At 36.1% G+C, this 21,587-nt stretch overlaps 4 protein-coding genes across 5 annotated transcripts; 3 read left to right on the top strand and 1 right to left on the bottom strand.

The window, feature by feature from the left end:
* Positions 1-3,348: 3,348 nt before the first annotated feature.
* LOC100808300 (scarecrow-like transcription factor PAT1) lies at positions 3,349-7,039 on the top strand. Its single transcript, XM_003544229.5, has 2 exons — positions 3,349-3,679; positions 4,916-7,039. The coding sequence occupies exon 2, from the start codon at positions 5,122-5,124 to the stop codon at positions 6,757-6,759; it is 1,638 nt and encodes a 545-aa protein (XP_003544277.1). The 5' UTR covers positions 3,349-3,679; positions 4,916-5,121; the 3' UTR covers positions 6,760-7,039.
* A 1,138-nt stretch (positions 7,040-8,177) lies between these two features.
* LOC100781219 (WRKY transcription factor 1) lies at positions 8,178-12,268 on the bottom strand. Its single transcript, XM_006595598.4, has 5 exons — positions 12,019-12,268; positions 10,395-11,115; positions 10,145-10,310; positions 9,891-10,052; positions 8,178-9,196 (listed from the first exon to the last, which is right to left on the bottom strand). Exons 2-5 carry the CDS (start codon positions 10,993-10,995, stop codon positions 8,599-8,601), a joined length of 1,527 nt encoding a protein of 508 aa, XP_006595661.1. The 5' UTR covers positions 10,996-11,115; positions 12,019-12,268; the 3' UTR covers positions 8,178-8,598.
* A 1,748-nt stretch (positions 12,269-14,016) lies between these two features.
* LOC100787274 (splicing factor ESS-2 homolog) lies at positions 14,017-15,822 on the top strand. Its single transcript, XM_003544152.4, has one exon. The coding sequence runs from the start codon at positions 14,190-14,192 to the stop codon at positions 15,690-15,692; it is 1,503 nt and encodes a 500-aa protein (XP_003544200.1). The 5' UTR covers positions 14,017-14,189; the 3' UTR covers positions 15,693-15,822.
* A 1,934-nt stretch (positions 15,823-17,756) lies between these two features.
* LOC100807414 (probable serine/threonine-protein kinase WNK11) lies at positions 17,757-20,303 on the top strand. Of its 2 annotated transcripts, none has more exons than XM_014767046.3 (3): positions 17,757-18,230; positions 18,610-19,134; positions 19,693-20,303. In XM_014767046.3, exons 2-3 carry the CDS (start codon positions 18,631-18,633, stop codon positions 20,080-20,082), a joined length of 894 nt encoding a protein of 297 aa, XP_014622532.1. In that variant the 5' UTR covers positions 17,757-18,230; positions 18,610-18,630; the 3' UTR covers positions 20,083-20,303. The 2 variants fall into 2 exon arrangements, with proteins under 2 accessions (XP_014622532.1, XP_014622531.1); XM_014767045.2 differs by having other exon boundaries at positions 17,760-18,230; positions 18,607-19,134.
* The last annotated feature ends 1,284 nt before the right edge of the window (positions 20,304-21,587 follow it).

Below are 21,587 nucleotides of genomic sequence, written 5' to 3'. Positions count from 1 at the left end.
AAATAATAGTAGCAAGGCCAAGATAGGAATATAAACAGTCGTGAGTTGCTCTTTGCTTTGTCTTTTATCTTTATTTTCTTCTAAAATAGTCAGTTTATTTGAAATTTGGGATTTGAAACAACGTGGATTCAAAGTCAGTTATGCAGATTGTTTATTAGCAATCTTCCAAAAAGTTGATACATGTTGTCCTAAGCCCCTATTATTAATAGTCAAATTATTTCTATTCGTACTAGTGTGCATTGGGTACATGAATATAAAATGAAAAAAGCATTCATGTTGTATTAAAAAATCTATAGTAAAGATGCTTCTTATAATTAAATTTATACAAACCACTGGAAAATCTGAATTTGCCATTATAAAAAACAATTAACAAAATGGCTAAAGCCTAATTATCACCGATTATTTAAATTCATTTTACCTACCTTAATGCAGTTATCGCCCAATCCTTTTCGCTTTTAATAAGTTGAAGACGCAATTATGAAAGATATCCTCCAGGAATGCGCACTCTTCAATAATTTGAGTTAGTAGCAACTTTCCATAGGCTGCATCATTATGTAGAGATTATTTTAAAGCTTTAGAGATTCTAATTGGATATTTCTGAGATAAGTTCAATGGATTACGAAAGAGAATAAGTGCAACAAGCAAAATACATATATAAATAAATGTACAGATTTTTTAAAAAAAAATAAATTGCAATTACTAAATTTGATAGAAAGGGAGATCAAGTGCATGTTGGCTGAAGTGTAAGGCACTACTTCTTACATCATTGGTGTCATTGCCTTTATTGTAAGGTTCTCTGTCTTCCAAGTTCTAACTCAACCGTGTGCTGTGGGTCATCATCTCAGAGTACGAAATACTACCTTTTTAATCTCAGCAATTCACTGATGACTTATGTATACTATTGATCGATATAATTTGAAAAAAGAAAATTATATGGTCGTTAAATTACGAAAACGACCTTAGTTTGCTGACACGCTCTTTATCTTAGTTTTCTAATTTAGTTGGCACAAGCTAAGATAAAATATAGAAGCACCTGAAATAAAAAGTGAATCTAACCAAATTAATACATACATGCACAAGATCCAACATAATTACTACTTATGAATACATAGATTTGTCACTTCTGAAGCCTGGATTGGGGAGGATGAGCATGCTTTAGATTTAATTGCAGACAGGTACCTCTGTATAAGTCAGGTTCTGATTATTTGGCACTTCTAAAGTGAAAAAGTGTCTAAATTGATATATAGTAGGAGTGCATTTACTAATTAAAAATACGTTATGATTACATGGTATTTTAATTTTAATCAAGAGTAGATAAATTCTTGTTTTCTCACTTTATATAGTTTTTCACTTTAGAGGAGTTAAATTGATGATTTTTAGACCGTTTGTTGTGTGAGGTAACCAAAAAGTAGGAAACATTTAATTACTATATATAACATAACATAATCTACAACGAAGTGGGGTTTCCTGTGTCACACTCAGTTACATATGTTCTTTCCGTATAACCAATGGTTCATATACCTTTGATCCCTTCGAAGTTAGTGCAGTTTATACCAGTTTCTCTTGCATAGATGGTCATGGATGATGGTTTTCCTAAGATTAAAAGTGTGGGCACCACACCAACCTATATTGGTTCGGCTTATTATTATTATTCTCATTAAAATACTTGTAACAATCACTCCCAAAATTTGGCCGTTTATTCGAAAATTAGAGAACAACTAAGATATACACATTTCTTTTTCACAAGACCAAATACCATATTGCTCCATATCTTTTCTCCACAGTGTGAAATGTGAATCCTCTCTCAAGACTTCAGATTTCGTTCATCTCTAGTTCTTATTTTCTTGCTTTTGTTGTGCTAATAATTCCATCCTCCAAATAACTGAAATGGGAAATTTTCATTTCATGCTACTGCAATCCCCTGAATTGCATTTGCAAACTGTTGAGTCTACCTTTCTTTGTAGCTTGGAAGTTGGAATTGAATCCATCATATTGAGCAAACTATGGCAAAGATAAATATCCTTTAAATCTTAGTTTCTGTTATTTAATTCGTGAGGATCTATCACCAGTTTCATGTCAAACTATTTCTCAGCTTCAATTTGAAAGAATTAAGGAAAAATATCACTCCTGGCTTTGATTTTCAAACAACTTACTGCACCACTGTATTTCATCTAAACAATTACTCTTAAATTTTCTCAAATCAGAGATAAGTTTGGATTTTGCTAGTGGTAGAATAAATGGTATATTGAGCATGTGACACTCGAATTACTATTTAATGTATCAACGGTTTGGGGTCAAATGACAATGAATTTTCCTAGTCGTGTATTGTCCACCTATGACCAACAGAAAGAAAAATACACTCGTTTTTCAAAACTATAACAGAAGCTATCATAACATCTTATAACACAAAGTACGATTTTTTGTAGCTAATAATAATAGTTAACTACAATCGACCGATGAGATGAGATGAGCATGTCATTTCTCTGATGTCATTGCTCATACATGTCGTGCAAGAGATATCGGTCCAGCTAAACCACCCGGGATGGATACACATCCAAATCCAGTCATTATCATTATTAATTGTATATTATTAATATTTGTCTACAATAATTAGACAACAATCTATATAATTAATTCTTATTATCTGGGGGTTGTTACTTCAAATAACTTTAAGTTTGTTGGCCGAGGTTTTTTTTATCATTGGTTGACAAATTAAATTAAATTTCACTAGCAGTATTCAATACCGTATTCAGCAATGATTTTCACGATGTGAAATAAGACAAATATATGAATAATAATTTTTAAAAACGAGAGAAATATTTGAGTGAACATATAAGTAATAAATAACTTGTTAATCAGTTATCTAAGTAGTGAAAAAGATTTAATTGGGTTTCATTAAATGATAAACATTTTATGATTATGAACAGTTTAATACGGCATTTGATATTAATTTGATTTGAGTTAAATAATAAAATTTACTGATCATTGAAGTAGAAGCAGCATTGCATTTCGGACAAAAAACAATTCATGTATGCAGATACAATTATGCTTCTGTATGCTGAATGTTGATGTCTTTAGTCACCAAATTGGCATCAAAGTTGGCAAGTAATTAATGCAAACCATATAGGTGGTGTGGTCATGAAATGAAGTACTGAACTACGGTTTTTGTAGCAGTAGGTAGTTAAATTTGGATGTATGATACTACTCAAGTGTACAAAAGAAAAAAGAAAAATTAAGCATACAAGTATTTTTTTTCTACATATTTTCTTTTGAAAAAGATAGGTATTAAAGTTCCAAGAGAAAATGAATACATAAGTAGATGGACTGAAAAGGAAATTGAAGTGAAGCTGCCATGCTAACTCACTCAAAACGGGCCACGAGTGATTGTGAGGCACATTTGTAAGAGTAGCATTGATGGCTGAATTTGACCAAGCATACCACTAACAAGGGGTATTCCTGTCATTTCAATAAAAAAAGAGTTCATCATATTAACATTAACACCAGCCAATGGTTTCTGTGTAGTTTCTATAATAATGGAAGGGCAATTTCTCCTTCATTATTTTATATGCATATGCCTTAGTTTTTTCTCCATTGGAATAGCCTTGTCTTCTACAGACCCCCAAGCTCTGAGATTCTAATCCTCTGTGGTTTTCCAACCTCAGAATTTCCTCGAAACTTGGTAAGAAACTGGTTTTGTGTTTAAAAACTTCTCAAACTGAAGCCATTTCATTCATGGCTTCATATTTTCCTTGAAAATTTTCTTCAGTTTTAATCTTCATTGATTTACAAGGGTTTCTCCAAACGGTTTGGTGAAGTAAAACATATTCTGCTCATACTTCTTGCCCGTGAACATTTTGAGTTCTAGTGTTTTCGCATTTCTGTTTATGATGTGAATGGTTTTTGCATAAATGTCAAACTTCCTTTTTGTAATCTTCAATTGTTTCTTAACCAACTTCTGCAATGAGATGTGAGCTTTGATTTGATGTGCATTTTTCTGTGAACATATCTGCTTGTTGCACAAATTTTGTTTTGATATGTGTGTGTGTGTGTGTGAGAGAGAGAGAGAGAGAGAGAGTACTGTATAAGGGGTGGTTTGATTAACCTTGTCTTAACTGGGTGTTGTCAGCTAACAACATCTGTAACTTCATGAAACTCAGAAAGAAAAAAAATAAAAGCACTTCTCCAATTGCTGTTACAGCTTTTGTGGTTTGTGTATCTGTTCTGTCTGACATTCAAGCTTTCTTCTTTTCAGCTCAGCCAAGTTAATTGAGTTAATCTAGTAGAATTGGAAATTTTCTTAACTGTGGTTTATAAACATTATATTTTTCATTAGATTTGGTTGAGCATTTTTCCGTATGCAAATGTTAATTCTGCAGTTTTTTAGAATGATTAACCTCATTCAAATGAAAACTAATTCAATACAATATGTGGGGCCATGTATATTTCTGCTTGTCTCATCTTTTGAATTTTTTAATGGAAATTAGATGTTCATATTTAGATAATTCCCTTTCCCTTTCTGAATATTTATTCCCTTCTCTTTGTTTAATTCCGAAGTATTTTTCTTTCTTCTTTGGTGGAGAAAAATCAGTAATCTTTAGAATTGGTCGTTTATGAAGTTTCTTGGAAATTCTTCTAATTGATTCCATCAGCTCTTCATTTTTTGTCAAAAAAAGAAAATAGGCAGAGAAATGAATTGTTTGACTTGGTTTGAGAGTCAAGCTGTTGATAATACAGGGTAGAAGAAGAAACAAGTAAACTAATGTTAACAGTGCGCTGACTCTGAAGAGTGCCTAATTTCTTTCTGGTTCCTGTCAACTGAATATTTCGGCTATTGCTTTCTATCTCTTCAATTCATTGTAAGCAAGTTGAAAGTTGATGATATGATAACACTGATGACTCGGATTTTTTCACGCAGACAGCAGATTATGTCAAATCTGTGGCTTATAACCTCCCAGAAGAGAGAACCTTGACAACTCAGGACTATATCTGTTTTGTTGCCATGAGTATCAATTAGCAGCTTTCTCTAGGCCACTGTTGTCCATTGTTCTGCTTCTACATATAATCTGCTGGAAGAGATCACTTGAACTACTATAACACAGTTGAGACCAAGTCAATTCTATAATGCAGGCATCAGAGCAACATAGAAGTTCAAGTATGTACTATCAACCATTACAACAAATTGAAGCATACTGCTTGCCGCAGTATCGGAGTCGAAATCAACAGCTATACTACCATGATGGAGGCCATGGAACTCACTTTTCAACTCCAAGTTCTTCAGAACTTTACTGCACTTTGGAGTCATCTTCTGTAGCTGGCAGTTTCACTCTATACAACTCCCCTTCAACTGTTAGTTTCTCACCCAACGGTAGCCCCATATCGCAGCAAGACTCTCAGTCATATCCACCTGACCAGTATCATTCTCCTGAGAATACCTATGGCTCTCCTATGAGTGGCTCCTGCATAACTGATGATTTAAGCAGCTTGAACTTCAAGCACAAGCTCAGAGAGTTGGAAAGTGTAATGCTTGGCCCTGACTCTGATAATCTTGATAGTTATGAGAGTGCCATCAGCAATGGAAACAACTCCGTTCCACTTGAGATGGACAGTTGGAGACAAACAATGGTGGCAATTTCTAGCAAAAACCTAAAGCACATCCTTATTGCATGTGCCAAAGCCATTTCAGACAATGATTTGCTAACGGCACAATGGCTGATGGATGAATTAAGGCAGATGGTGTCAGTTTCTGGCGATCCGGTTCAACGGTTGGGAGCATACATGTTGGAAGGACTTGTTGCCCGATTGGCCGCCTCTGGGAGTTCAATATACAAATCTTTAAGATGCAAAGAACCAGAAAGTGCTGAGCTTCTCTCCTACATGCACATATTGTATGAGGTTTGCCCCTACTTCAAGTTTGGGTACATGTCTGCAAATGGAGCCATTGCAGATGCCATGAAAGATGAAGACAGAGTTCACATAATTGATTTCCAAATTGGTCAAGGAAGCCAGTGGATAACTTTAATTCAGGCTTTTGCAGCTAGACCTGGAGGGCCACCCCACATCCGGATTACAGGTATTGATGATTCAACATCGGCTTATGCTCGCGGTGGTGGACTACACATAGTGGGAAGGAGGTTATCAAAGCTTGCTGAGCATTTTAAGGTGCCATTTGAATTTCATGCTGCAGCTATCTCAGGTTTTGATGTTCAACTACATAACCTTGGAGTTCGACCGGGGGAAGCTCTGGCCGTAAATTTTGCATTCATGCTACATCACATGCCGGATGAAAGTGTGAGTACTCAGAATCACAGGGATAGGCTGTTGAGGTTGGTTAGGAGCCTATCACCAAAGGTGGTGACACTTGTTGAGCAAGAATCTAACACGAACACTGCTGCATTCTTTCCGCGTTTCCTTGAAACTCTGAACTATTACACAGCAATGTTTGAGTCAATAGACGTGACTCTTCCCAGAGAGCATAAAGAGAGAATCAATGTTGAGCAGCATTGTTTGGCAAGAGACTTGGTTAACATCATAGCTTGTGAAGGGGTTGAGAGGGTGGAACGACACGAGGTGCTTGGCAAGTGGAGGTCAAGATTTGCAATGGCCGGTTTCACTCCTTACCCTTTGAGTTCGTTGGTGAATGGTACCATAAAGAAATTGCTTGAGAACTACAGTGATAGATATAGACTTGAAGAGAGAGATGGAGCTCTTTATCTGGGTTGGATGAATAGAGATTTGGTTGCTTCTTGCGCTTGGAAATGAGAACTGGGCAATATGTGACTCCTCAATGTTCGAGGGGGGACAAAGCATAACATGTCCCTCTTCTTTTTCTGTTCCATTACTATGTAGAAGTTAATGAGAAAGGTCTCAACCATAAATCCAATCTAATTGTCCATTTTCTGTGTTTCAAGAATTTCAATTGAAATTGTAGGCAGCATTTTTCTTTATCAGCAATATTAATCTTTTCTGGTCCCTGAATGTTTGTTTTATTAGTGGCTGGGGAAAGTGATTTCCTAGAATATTAGTAGAGTGGCTTTTCGTAGCTATGCTTCCAACATTGTTGTCCATTCACTTTATTAGATGAAACAGATATTTTACTTTGAGTGTTAAGATTAAATTAATAAAATAACCCACGTGGCCTCATTTAAGAAAGATAAGTACCTGTAATTTACTGAAAGAAAAGAAACACAGCTGTATCAGATTGTTTGAAATTTATCTTTATTCTGTGGGGGAGGAGTAGGCAATGGGACTAGAATTAACTTTGCACAATCACTCACTCCTTTCATTGGTCCTGGGTCTGCGTACTCGAGGGGTTTGTGGCGATGTGATCGTTTCTTTTCTCTGGTGGACCAACCTGACATAATTTTTTGTTTTTATCAAAAAATGTTAATTTATTGATTTTGTTAGAAATGTCATGGGGAATCTTCGAATCCCCCAACTTCTTTCTCTTCCCTTTTCCCACCATTGAGCTAAACTTATATCTCCTAAGGAAAATTCTTGTGTTCTTCTCCAAAAAAAAATTTCTTCTTAGAGGAAAATGGTATATCATTGAAATGAGGATGTGACTTGCATCATCGGTGGACCTCAACATTTGCATGTGTCTCTTGGTGAGGGAAGGAAGATAGAATTTCTTGCAAGCTGACATGCTCCAACGTGACTTAAAAAGGACTTTGACAAAATAATAGCAGTGCCTAATAAGAGAATTGCATAAAACAGAAAAGAGATTCTAAGCTATCCTTAAGGTTTTAGTACCCAACAGACGATTTTTCAGGAAGGTCTTCTCTGGCTTGCAAATCTTTCTATTATTTTAAATTCAATAAAAAAGAGGTAAAACTCCAAAATCAAATAATGTCTAAGAAGAGACCCTCGCACTATCTCCCAAAAGCATAGACTGCACCAAGAATGAGCATAAACGTAATGGATATGGACCCATAAAATTCTGTCAGCCTCCAAACTTGACGCTAATTGGTTATCCTGTTTACTTGGACAAAGTATGAGAGGAGTAGCTGTCTAAATGAACCACCTCCGGACTCCAACACCCAGATTTTTTTATTTTTTTTATTTTACCCTTGGATAAATAATAAATAATAAAATACCAATCCAACATCCTGTTATATTTAGTCGGGCATCGATCATTACATTAAAGAATGAATCTAAACCACTGCACCAACAATCACACATTTTAACATATGGAATAACTTTTGCTGTTCTCAATTACTGCAATTCTGCAACGCATTTTCTAAATTTACATGAAGAAAGGAAGATTAAAGCATTAGTAGGCAAAACAAGAATTACATGCAAATAGCTTAGTATGTTCGACAATACATTAGAATTTTAGATACATGTGTACGAAAACGTAAATCTTATTTAACTCAAATAATAATGGTATAAGAGTTATGATATCCTCCAATGTAGTATTAATTGTAATTTGCATATTTAGTCAACCTGCCCAAAGACAAGGAGAGAGCTAGAAGAAGAGTAAAGTGAAGGTTAGAGTAGAAATAGGAATTATAATCCCACAGTATATCTGTAAAGCCTATGTAATTGTCAAATATTTATACTCTTCTGTAACTAGGTGACCCTTTCAAAAATATTGCAAATTTAGCTTTGGACCGGTTCAGCATCAGCTGCGGATTGCTTGTTAAATTCACTTTCTGTACTAGGAGTATCATGAACGGCAACCACCTTAAGGCAATCCTTACTTCCTTCTGATATAGGTTTTACCTCACCTTTCAGCTGTTCATTTGATCTACACAGAACTCCAGAACTTGAATGGCATATAACGTCATTGCTGACAGAATCATCTTTAGTAGCTGAGTTATCCTTTTGTTGTTGTTGCTCACTTAATTTAATTTCAGGACCCTCATTAGAAAGCCTGATCACACGAAACTCAACCATATCACCAGCCTTTGACTTAGTAGTCGACTTGCCAGTTTGTTGCTCTGTTAATCTACTTGTTAAGCCCAAGCCGCTTCGCTCCCCTGTATCATCAGTATTACCCTCAGATTTGGTTCCTGCCTTGCCATTAGTGGCCGTTGTGCGAGTATTTGTAGCTGCATTCTGAGTGACAGTCCTTCCAGGGGGAATTTCATGATCATGCTGTCCCTCATAGGTAGTTATTACAGTTTTTGAATCATAAGAGGCCCTTTCCACATGCTTTTTGACAGGGCATCCAGGATTCGAGCATCGATAATAACTTCTGGAAGAGTGGAGAGAAAATGCAGTCAAATTAATTTAAAACATTTGTGAACACTGTATCCATGTAAGCTCAGCATAGAGGGACAGAGAGAGCAAATAAACATCTAAAAAAAGTGTAACCAGTGGGAGAAGAGGCAACTTGACAAGTGTAACCAGCAGAAGAAGTTGAAGTTAGACCAGAGGAATCAGTCAATGGCAGATACCCAATATACCAGTTCAGAACAAAAGCATTATTGATACAATTGCATTGCTTTTTTAAAATGCCAAAGAAACACAATACTTCAAATAAAATTGTTCATCTATGTTCAAACATTTGAGAGTTTGGGTTGCATTTCAATACCTGGTTAGAACTGCTAAATCATGGTTAAACCCATAAAAATTGTGACCTAGTTGTGCGGACTTGAGTATTAGCCACAGATTATAATCCTACAAAATGTGCATGTGGGACACACTTTGAAAATGATATAAAAGGAAATACTATAACCACTTCCTGTTGGTTTCAAGAAGGCAAAGAATAACTCAAACAGATCTTTAGACTGGAAGCTAATGAAATTAATTTATAGTCACAAATCACAGGGCTTCAGGCTAGCTCATCCAAGGCAGAATGATATAATATGGATCAATATAAACACATTCTAACACACAACACCAGCAGAAAATAGGAATGCATTTTGAAATGAAAAGTTAACATGTACCTTGGGTTTGTATTCCCTTTAACTAGCTTCTGCCCATATTTGCGCCAGCGATACCCATCATTTACCAGATCAACCTCACTTGAAGTCTGAACAACAACAACACGAGATTCCCGTGTTGACATGTCAACTCTAGCGACATCAGCATTACTATTGTCTTTCTTCCTGCTTGGTATCAATTTGGCAGTAAAGGTTAGCTATCGCATATATATATATATATATCAACACAATTTTTAAAAAATAGTGATATAACGTACAGCCGCTTTGACTCAGGTTCCTTGTTATCATGAACCTGATTCTTTGCCTTAGTCAATTGTAAATGTGCAGCTTTCAACTCATTAACTGGGGAAACTTTTGCAGGAGGAAAGGATTGTAAAGGCTTGATCTGTTGAGGCATACATCCATGCTCAACGGATGCTTTGTCTTCATGTATGATGTCAAAAAATACATTAAGATCTTTCCTACAGAGGCATAGAAACAAAAGTACAGACAAAGTGTACTGCTCACCTTCCACATTGGCTAGAGAGGGTTTGTGTGGTGCTTGTTCAACAACAGGCAGAACACACTCAACTGATACTGTGGAGTTCAATTGAGGTCTGGGATGATTATGCTGACCGATACAAATGGAGTCCGTGATATGCCCATTATTTGACTGCTGCAATTGCTTTTTTGCCTGGCAGTTTGGATGTGTACACTTGTAATAGCTCCTTATAAATTCATTCCCCTTAACATGTTTCTGACCATATTTTCGCCAGTTATAGCCATCTTTTGATACCTTTTCACGTATTATAGAGGGACATTCCTGACTGGACTGCAATCGAGGAAATTCGTGTGAAAGAGTATCAGGGCTTTGCAAAGGTTTCCCAAGTGGCAAAGAGCATGTGCTTCCTTCTTGATCTGATTCCAAGGCACAAGCAGTAGCATCAGAATCCTTCCCTTCTTCATTTTTAACTACAATAGAAAGAATACTTGTTGCTTCTTCTGGTTTGGACAGATCATTTTTAGTATCATGACCTTGTGACAATGTAGTATCACTATCAGGACTCACTCTCTGCTGCAATTCATCAGAAGGGATATTTTGATCCGCACTTTTGTCTGTAGAAACCATGTGAACCTTTTTCTTATATATCAGAAGGAAACAGGTCTAGTTTCATTAACTGCTTCCATGAATGTCTTGAATGATGGTTTGAACCTTGAACAAGCAATGCGTGCTTGTGGCTGTTCAAAGCTGACACACGTTTAAAAAGGAATTAGCAAAAACACAAATTCCGGTGCCCTCTGACAGAAATATCATGAATATGAATATTGTGGGTGGAGAAAATTTTCTTTTCATACGTGGTTCCTTTATTGAACTTTTAGCAGTTTTGTTAATGTCAACCCTTTTCTAAGGAACAAAATGTGGAAAATTTACATTGGAAAAAAAAAAGTATTTATTATAAAAACTCTCTCTTTGTACTTTTAGTTGCTCAACAGCTGATCTTAAAAAAACCCAACTTTTATTAGTAGAAGCCGCAAGATAAAACTCACTTTAAACATGTGAAACCATTTCAGCCATGATGGACCAAATAGAATATCTACATACATATTCCAAATTGGAGTCTTAACGCAATACTATATACAAACAGACACATGCATAAAGCCATATTAATTAATTTTCAGATAGAAAGGAGCTCAAATCTCAAACAAAAATCAATATCCAGCTCCTACTTTGAGATCACTTTTACCATACAGTACTTAACGTCTTAATTACTAGTTGAATATCCAATTAATTACAAACACAACAGTTACAGAGATAGCTTATTCTTTAATTTGTGTCTGAAACTAGCCGAACCAAATCCAGATGAAAGAGAGAGAGGGGGGGGAGGATATCATTGCTTAGGTCTAAAAAAAATGCTATTCCACCTTCTGTCGAAGCATCCCCAAACTCACACAACAGCTCATACCCCGGTTAGAAATAAAAAAGACCCACACCGATTTTAGTATATGAGGATTAAAAATGGGGGAGAATTTAAAAAAAAAAAAAAAAAAAAGAAGAAGAAGAAGAAGAAGAAGAAGAAGGAAGAATTGAAGTGGGCGAAATTGAATGGAATATATAAAAGGAGAAAGATAGCACGTGGGAAGCATTACTTACCCGGAATTGAGACCTCGAAATTGGAGAAGAGGAAGTGCGAGTTAAGTAAACAAAACAAGTGAAGGGTGTTTTGGTTGTTGTGTTGCAGAAGAAGATGTCGTCTATGTTGTGGGTTTGGGTGGAAGGAAGCAATGGGAGAGACTCCAATGTAACATCCTTATTTATTTGACCCAAAAATCAAGGCAAAGGGGAACAAAAGTCCTCTCTCTCTCCTAAGTTTATTATTAATTTTAAAGTGACACGCTGACACAAACACACACACAGAATATGCCTTTCTGTGCTTTCATTTCATTTGTCAAGTCTTCATTTGATGGTTCTTGTTTTTTCTCTCCTAACCCACAATTTGGATTTGGACCTCCCTTTTTTTCTCACTCTGGGCTATATTCACCATTGGGCTTATCATATCATATAAAAATATAAAATCAATACTCTTTTCTTTATTTGACCTACACAATTAAATTTTTTCCTTAACGTGAATTTTGATTTATTATTTATTATATTTTGTAGTTATTTCATTTTAATATATTAAGTTTTAAAAAATTTATTCTCATAATTTATGTTTTCAAAATGTCAAGTTCCTTTGCCAGATTGGAGTACAAAATTATTCCAAAGATCTAGGTCAGAACAAATATATGTGAAATGTGAGTACCTCCCGAAGTAATAAGCAAAATAGCTGATAGAGAAACCCAATCCTAAGTGAAATAAATAATGCAACTTCCATTTTTTTCAACAAAATTATTGAAACGTTAATTTTTTTTGTTAACTTTTAAATTTTAAAAAATTGTCATAATGATACATTTCGAAAACATAAAAAGACCAAAATGAAACTTTTAAAACGTAATACACCAAAGCGAAATAATTGCGGAACATAATAAATCAAAGTGCATTAAGTCTTTTAAGATAATTAACTTTACACAGTGACGGCTAAAAATTGACACTATCTTCATTTTGTTATTTAAAAAATTATCATCTCCCTAATCTCTTTTAGATTTGAAAAAGGTAAAAAAAAAATACAGCACCACACAGATCGAGTGACATCAATGCATAATCTTACTAAAATCACCGGAAAACTCTTATACTCTTCATCGGAAAACTAAAATCTTTCATACAACTATGTTGTTGGAAAAAATAACAAGGAAAATTAGAGTAAGAGTTATCTTTGACAAAAGACAAAAACATAATCATAACTCACTAATTAACCTAGATTTGAACGAGAAAGTCAAATTGTGACTCTTTGTGAGGTCTGTGAGCAAGACTTCAAATGTCGTGCATGGTTGGACTAGGTAAGTAGAGGATTTGTCATCTAACATCTACAATTAGATCGAACGAAGACAAGCAACATAAATATCACTCGAATGGTGCATTTCATTGGAAGATTATTATAATTGACCTGTCTCGTCCAACCAACCAGACACTATTGGTCTTTATTCTTCTCCTTTGTAAAAAAACGCACTATTGTGAATGGTAGCAAGCCGATTGTTGTTGTTAGGTGATGTGATAATTTCAATTGGGTAGAGAGGTTATGAAAGAGATGAAAGTGGGAGCGAGACAATGATCTTTTTGGATTGACAATAAGAGACAAAACGACGGAAGGATAATGAATCCTTATTCATTGTGATTAAGAGTGATTGGTGAATGAATTATTATCATTATTAAATTGAATGAAGAGAATAATATTACTAATAATATAAGAGTGAAGGTTCTTTATATTTTATAGTTTTTGTCTTGATGGTTATGCCCTTCTAATAATAAAAAGAAAAACAAGGGATAAGTTTTTTTAAAAAATAAATCTTAATAAAGAAATTAGAATAACTTGTTCTTTTTTATATTAAAAAATATTTATTATAATTTTAATTATATATAAAAATATTTATTTTATGTACCTAAAATATTAATTTTATAAAGAAACGTGTATTTAGGAAAAAAATAAAATTATTTTATATAAACACTAACTTTTATTGTGAAGATAAAGAAGATAAATACTTATTTATAAAACGAAAAAACACGGTTTGGGAGGAAATCTGTTCAAGTTCCAATCTCGCTTCGTTTTCGTGTTGAACCTGAAAGAGAATCTTCTCCCCATCAAACTCTAACCCTAACTCACAGATTTGAGTTTTGATCACAAGAATTCAATCAATCAATTAATCAATCTTTCTCTTCACCCTGAGAAAATGCTTCAATCTCCAGGGCACTCGCCGCTCCACATCTCGTCGCCGTCCCCTTCAATTTCCCAGGAATCGGCGCAAAAGCCTAACGATCCACCATCATCATCGTGTGCGAAGCACCCTGCGGTGCTGGACGAGGACACGTACGTTGAGGCGTTGGAGAAGATCATCGAGCGCGACTACTTCCCCGACATCTCCAAGCTCCGCGACCGCCTCGATTGGCTCGAAGCCATCAAAACCGGCGACCCCGTCGTCATTCGCGAGGCCCAATTGAAGATCCTCGAACGCCGCGCCGGCACAGCAAAGGTAACCAATCACAATGACACTTCTAGAACAACCTCCCACACACCCGGTTCCACATTCGTTAGAAATTTCACACCTCTCGATGAGTTCGACGGAAAACCCTCTCAAACCCCCCGTGCACCGGCTCCCGAGGCTAAAGAGGGGGAGAATAACGATGGTGGGGTTGATACTTCGCTTGGCCTCGATCAATTTATGAGGAGGTACACGAGTGAGGACAATCATAGTTTTTCGAAGATTCTAGAGAAAGTGAATAAGAAGAGGAAAGAAAGGTTTGGGTATTTGAATGAGGATGTGCAGGGTATTGAGGACGTGAAGAGGGATAGGATTACTGATGGTTATGGAACCTCATATCAGCCTCCGAGTACCCTTGAAGGGTGGAATTACACTGCCAAGAATTTGTTGATGTATCATCCTGCTGATCGGGGTGAGGTCCCTTTGACCGAGGAGGAAAGAGCGCATAGAATTAAAGCCGCCACGAAGGAGATCAATCGCGGGAACACTAGGTTTCATGGTAAAATGATGGATTCTAGGCCCAAAGATGATGGAACTGTTGAGGTGCTTTATACGCCAGTTGGTGGTGCAACGCCGGCGCCTATGTCTCTTAGAGAAGGGGATAAGTTAAAGAAGTATGATTTGGAGGATTTGAGGAAGACTCCGAATCCGTTTTATTTAGAATCAGGGAAGAAAGCTGAGAATGGTTATAGCTTTGTTAAGACACCGTCCCCTGCTCCGGGTGTTGATGAATCCCCGTTCATTACTTGGGGAGAAATTGAGGGGACTCCGCTGAGGTTGGATCTGGAAGATACGCCACTTGATATTGGTGGTAGTGCTGATGGACCTCATTATAAGATTCCTTCTGCGCCGGCAAGAGATTCAAAGGCACACTCTCTTTCAAGGGAGGCTGCACGCAAGATAAGGGAGAGGTCAAAAATGTTTCATAAGCCCCCGTTGGCATCACCAGTTAGAGGGGGGAGTGCCAGTCCAAGCATGCGGACACTGTCTCCTGCAGCTCAGAAGTTTGTGAGGAATGCGTTTGCCAAGTCCTCGTCTTCTGTTGATGAAACACTTCGAGCAAGTTACCGCGGTTCTACTCCTGCTTTGGCTACTCCTAGAAGTGTTAGTAGAAGTGTGTCAAGGTTTGGTCGTGATGGGAGCTTGGCTTCCAGGTCTCCATCTGTTAGAGAGGGCTCCAATCCTCCCTTGTGATATGTTGTAACATATTTTGAAACAATGATGTGCTGTATGTCTCCCCCTCCCCCTTGATGACGCGTTAAAGTTGTACCACCATATAAATTTGGAGAGAAAAAAAATAAACTTTGTTTGCTGAATTTTGTAACCTCGGCTTAGATTGTTAATTCTTGTAGTTATAGTCTTGCTCATTGATTACTGGTCTTCTATGCGCAAAATCTTCTTGATAGAAGTTCTTCAGGCAATTCCTCTATGCCAAAGGCATGGTTGTATATTGGATTAATTACGAAGTTACTATCTCACTTTTCTGCCTATTTGATAGTTTTTTTTTATGCGTCTATGTGATAGGTTTTGTTCTTATTGAATAGTTTCTTCTTCACGTTTCTTTTTGCATAAAAAAAAGTAGCTTCTTTCTGGTTTCACCATACATCTTTGCAGTTGCCATTCATGTAGCCAAATCTCACACGAAACTGATGAATCGGTGTGAATGGCAGTTAGATGCTTATTTTTATGGTATGGCCTTTTAGAGTAATTATCAGATAAAGGGTATGATCGTGCAAGAATTGAGCCTGCATGTGATGTATGTACATTGTACAGATCCCTTTTCAGTTCTTCAATTGCATTTACTTGCTCTAAATAAAATAAACGATTAATAGTACAAAGGGAAGGTTGTTTCCATAGGAGGGGGAAGACGTCCTAGATTAGGGGTGTTTTACAATGGTGAAGGGACAAGTTTGTTTGGTAAAGAAAGCCATGGGAGCCATTGATTGTGAGAGAGGCCTGAGGTGTGTTCCACTGATCCAGTCAGTAACTTGTTCGTGGTCATTGTTGCTGAAAAGATAGTCCCCATTGATTTATCCTTATATGTAGTTTGCGGGATTGTGGTTGTAGTCTTCGAAAAGCATTAAACTTTAAACACACCATGAGAGACTCGCAAGACATTCACTGGGGATTACTTGTGATAACATGGTCCAGAAACAGAACTAGAGTTTCAATGAATCTAAATATTTCGAATTGAAGCATTAGACTAATAGACATGTCGTCGTCAGCAAGTTGCTATAGCTTGTCAAATACATTGATGAACATCTTTGTCAATTGATCCCTGATAAATCATATTAGAGTCATATAATAGCAGCGCGTGCCGGGAGGAGTATGCCAGAATCAACAATGAAACGATCATGACGTAATAATCATATTCAAACCAATTTTTAAGTTTTGCTAAAGGCTACACCAATAGTTACAGTACGCATAGGACGAATGGTATTTGCGAGCAGTTTATTTGAAAGTATCATGAAAAAGGTGATGTTGTTGAAAGGCCTACTGTGTATTCCATTGACAAAGTCAATTACTCGTTTGTGGTTATTGTTGCTGAAAAGATAAGCTCTATTGATCAACTCATCTGAGTTGCTTGTTTATTTTTACGTTGTTTGTGGGTGCGTAGTCTTTCAAGAGTATTAACAAACACGCCCTGATAAACTCACAAGACTACAATGTTGCTCTATAATAAAAAGGAGAAGAATTTCAATGGATCTAAACGTTTCAGATTGAAGCATTTGACAATTAGACATGTCGTCATCAAGGTGTTATAGCTGTTGAATACATTGATGCAATTTTCATGTCAATTGGCCCCCCAATATAGCCTTTTATTAGAGCCATAACGTACACGTACCCCGTGTCATAATATGGAAATGAAAGAATCTGGAGTAATTAATGAACAAAATATTGCAGAATCAAAAGTAGCTTTAGTATATGGTCAAATGAATGAATCGCCGGGGGAGCTTGTATGAGAGTTGGTTTAACTGTCTTGATTATGGCAGGATATTTTTGAGATTTCAATGAACAAGATATGCTTCTATTTATCGATAATATCTTTCGCTTCGTCCAAGCTGGATCTGAAGTATTTGTTTTATTGGGTTGAATGCTCTCTGCTGTGGGTTATCAACCCACTCTTGGTACTGAAATGAGATCTTTATAAGAAAGAATCACTTCTACTAAAGAGGGGTCCATAACTTCTACTCAAGCCGTTTATGTACCTACAGAAGATTTAACCGATCCTGCCTTGTTACGACATTTGCACATGTAGATGCTACTAGTGTACTATTAAGAGGATTAGCGCCTAAAGGTAATATTGAAAAATTCATATTTCAGTTAAAGGGGTGGGGTTGTTGAAGACAATATTGGAAAATTCAGATTTCAGATAATACAGTAAGAGAGAGTGTTGGTAATGGTGGTTGAGCATGGGCACGGGCTTTGCCTGAAACTTTAATGTTTCGCCATTCTTCCCGTGAACGTAACAAACAAGTTCAGAATCCAGATCCAGTGATTCCCATTATATTACGATTTTGCGTCATGGCAAGGATCTCAAAAGTATTACTAAAAAATTAAAAATTAAAAAAAGTAAACGGAAAAGGAGATTGTGTTGTGTACCTCAACATTTGCCATCTCATTCAACAACTCAATCTCCCTTCCCTTGCTTATTTATTCTCTACACTTACGCGTAGGGTCTCAAATATTTGAGGTCTCAGATTCCCAATTCTCCGTTCGCCACCTGTTAAGGTAATAAGCTTTTCTTCTTACGCATAGATTTTCACTATTGTACTTACTGCTTCATGCACAATCATATCAGAAATTGTACAAAAAAAAGTACTATAAGTTAAGATCATTGATGTGATGATGAACCGACACAGAGCGAAAAAGTAGGGTTATAGAAAATTATTGAACGAGTAATCAGTAATGTATTAATTCAGTTTCATAAATTCCTTTTCAGTTAGTTTAGTTAAGCTCAACATGTGTTTTTTTTTTTTTTACCAGAAAATGTTAGTTGTTAATTGTTGGCGGAGATAATCGAATTCACGACCTTTTCCTTCCTTCCTTCTCCTTTTACCATTAAGTTAATCTTATAACTCTGCTCAATATGTGTTGTGTTGCATAGAAGATAGAGAGAGAGAGATTGAAAATGCCTGCAGAGAAGTCCAACAGTTGCGATAGCGAAGTGGAAGCGTTCGTGGAGGTTGATCCAACGGGGAGGTTCGGGCGTTACAGCGATCTTCTTGGTTGCGGAGCAGTGAAGAAGGTATACAGTGCGTTTGATCAAGAGGAAGGAATCGAGGTGGCGTGGAATCAGGTTCGGCTGAGAAACTTCAGCGAAGACCCTGTTCTCATCAATCGCCTTCACTCTGAAGTTGAGTTGCTCAGAACCCTCAGCAACAAGTACATCATCGTCTGTTACAGCGTGTGGAAGGACGAGGAGCGCCACAATATCAATTTCATCACTGAGGTCTGCACCTCCGGGAACCTCAGGGATTACCGCAAGAAGCACCGCCACGTCTCCATTAAGGTCTTCAAGAAATGGTCCAAACAGGTCCTTGAGGGATTGGAGTATCTTCATACGCATGACCCCTGCATCATTCACAGGGACCTCAATTGCAGCAACATCTTTGTCAACGGCAACATTGGCCAGGTTAATGATTGCTTTGCTTTTATTAATTAGTATTTCTCATGCTATTGATGATTGATGAAGAAATGAAACCACAGTCATGCCAACATATATATGCAGTTCTCTTCTTTTTAAGCAATGGACTGTTTGATAGGATTAGGTGGTTCAAAGAAAATGCAGTTTTGTTTACGATGAATTAGCCTATGCAGTTATGCATAACTTAAAAATCAGTTGTTGGAGAAGCGAAGAGAAGAGAGCTTCTACAAATTACAAATTTGCTTATGCACAAGCTAAGTTTTGCATTGCTAGCTTGCATTTTGAAAACTTAAGGTGTATCTAGTTTCTATTTCCATAATTTGTTTTTAGTTTTTGAAAATGGAATTAAACAAGGTTACTCATATAGTTGTTGGAGGGTGATGCAAGACACAAAAAAAGTGTAGAATTGAAGAAGAGTTTGAACAAAGTGAAAAACATCTCTTAATTATTTCTGCTTTCTGGTATTCTGGAAATAATTTTCAAAATTTGGATGAGAAATTGATTACTAAATAAATACCCTTGGTTTTTTACCTTGGCATTTTGTAGGTGAAAATTGGTGATCTTGGATTGGCTGCAATAGTGGGACGTAACCATGCAGCACATTCAATCTTAGGGACACCAGAGTACATGGCACCCGAACTGTACGAGGAAGACTACACTGAGATGGTGGACATATATTCTTTTGGAATGTGTTTGCTTGAAATGGTAACAACGGAAATACCCTACAGTGAATGTGACAGTGTGGCCAAGATATACAAAAAGGTCACGATGGGAATCAAGCCTGAGGCCTTGAGCAAAGTCACAGATCCTGAGGTGAAGGAATTCATTGAGAAGTGCATAGCACAGCCAAGGGCAAGACCTTCAGCCACAGATCTCCTTAAGGATCCTTTCTTTTATGAACTCAACAATGATGAAGAATCAACGCCAATCAATTGAATAACTTCATTCACACGTATTCAGAGTTCATTGTTTGACCCTTTAGTCCAACTACTTTTTACTTCCAAGTATATTTGTATCCCACAGGCCACAACTAATTGTTGATCAGTACATGAGTTTCCACTCCAGTTTCACTATATCAGTGATGTACATAACTTCCACAGTGGACTGAACAATAGATGACACTGTTTGGAGAAAATGCCAATCCACTTGTAGATTTTTCAGCTGCTTCCCTCATTTATTTCTGGCATATTCTGTTTTACTTGTTTCAACAGTGAAACCGTTAGGACTAGGGAGGGCTTCCTTAAAATTGGTTGCATCATCTTGCTAATCTTAAGCTGAAACCAACAAACTTAAGATTAACCATCAAATTTAGATGCTTATCTCTGCAACTACATTCTTTTGTGTCCACCTAAAGTGAGCTTTCAAAATTAGCCCGGCCCAATGGGTTAGGCCGATGGGCTTTTTATTTTGAGGTTCAGAAACAATAAGGTCAATTTGACCCGACACAATAGACCAAACGGGTTTGCAAACTATGTTTTTTAAGCCCCAAAACTAAAAACTAACATGTGATAGGATGAATAAGTTTTTTTTTTTGGTCCGCGATATTAGGATGAATAAGTTATAATGGATGGTCGATCTATAGATATATATAGGTTGATTTAGGATTATAGGTAAATGACAGTTTTCTTAATTAGCAAGTAATTTATGGTTTCATTTTCAGTTGAATTTTGAGAAGTGTATTCAGAACATGTGAGATTTAATAGAAAATGTGACAAGAAAGGAAAACTCTTTCTTAAATGCACAATTTCATCATATTTTAATCATAATAATAATAATATTGTTTCTATCTATTATATACTTTTTTAAAATTAAACTGCGCCATTTAATGGGTGAAAAACTTTTCTTTTAAATTTACATAGCAAACTAATCAATCATGTTTAGAATCACAATCAATTTTTTTTTTTCATTTTGGATAGAAGTATTTGTTACTTATATATTTCCCATTTTTATAAAATAAAAAGTTATATTCGTTTTCTATAACCATAATAAACTTAACAAAATATATAATTTTTATTCGTTTTCTCTAGCTCTGCTTGCTCCTTATTTCTCATTTCCTGAAATGAATAACTTCTACTTTACTCATTAAATGAATCGAGTCATTATTTCCTTTGAACTAAGCAGCAACAATACTACATATAAATTAGGCTATACAAATTTCAACGAGTATTTTATGAATTAAATAATAAACAAAAAGCATAAAAATATAGAAAGAAGAGTGAAGTCATACTTTTTAATAAATTATTTACTGAAATTTATTGAAACTCATAAATGAGTAAAAGTTATTAAATATTTACTAAAATTTATTGAAACTCATAAATTTATGAGTAAAAGTTATTAAATTAAAACGTAATTAATAACTTAATTTATGATTTATTTAAAGTATATGAACAAATAATTTTCTTTAAATGTGAGATAAATTTTCCATAGATTTCTTCGAACCT

This window comes from Glycine max, chromosome 14 (genome assembly GCF_000004515.6).
Source record: "Glycine max cultivar Williams 82 chromosome 14, Glycine_max_v4.0, whole genome shotgun sequence".
NCBI lineage: Eukaryota > Viridiplantae > Streptophyta > Magnoliopsida > Fabales > Fabaceae > Glycine > Glycine max.
Note: the sequence above shows the minus strand (reverse complement) of the source record. Positions and strands in the feature narration are given on the sequence as shown.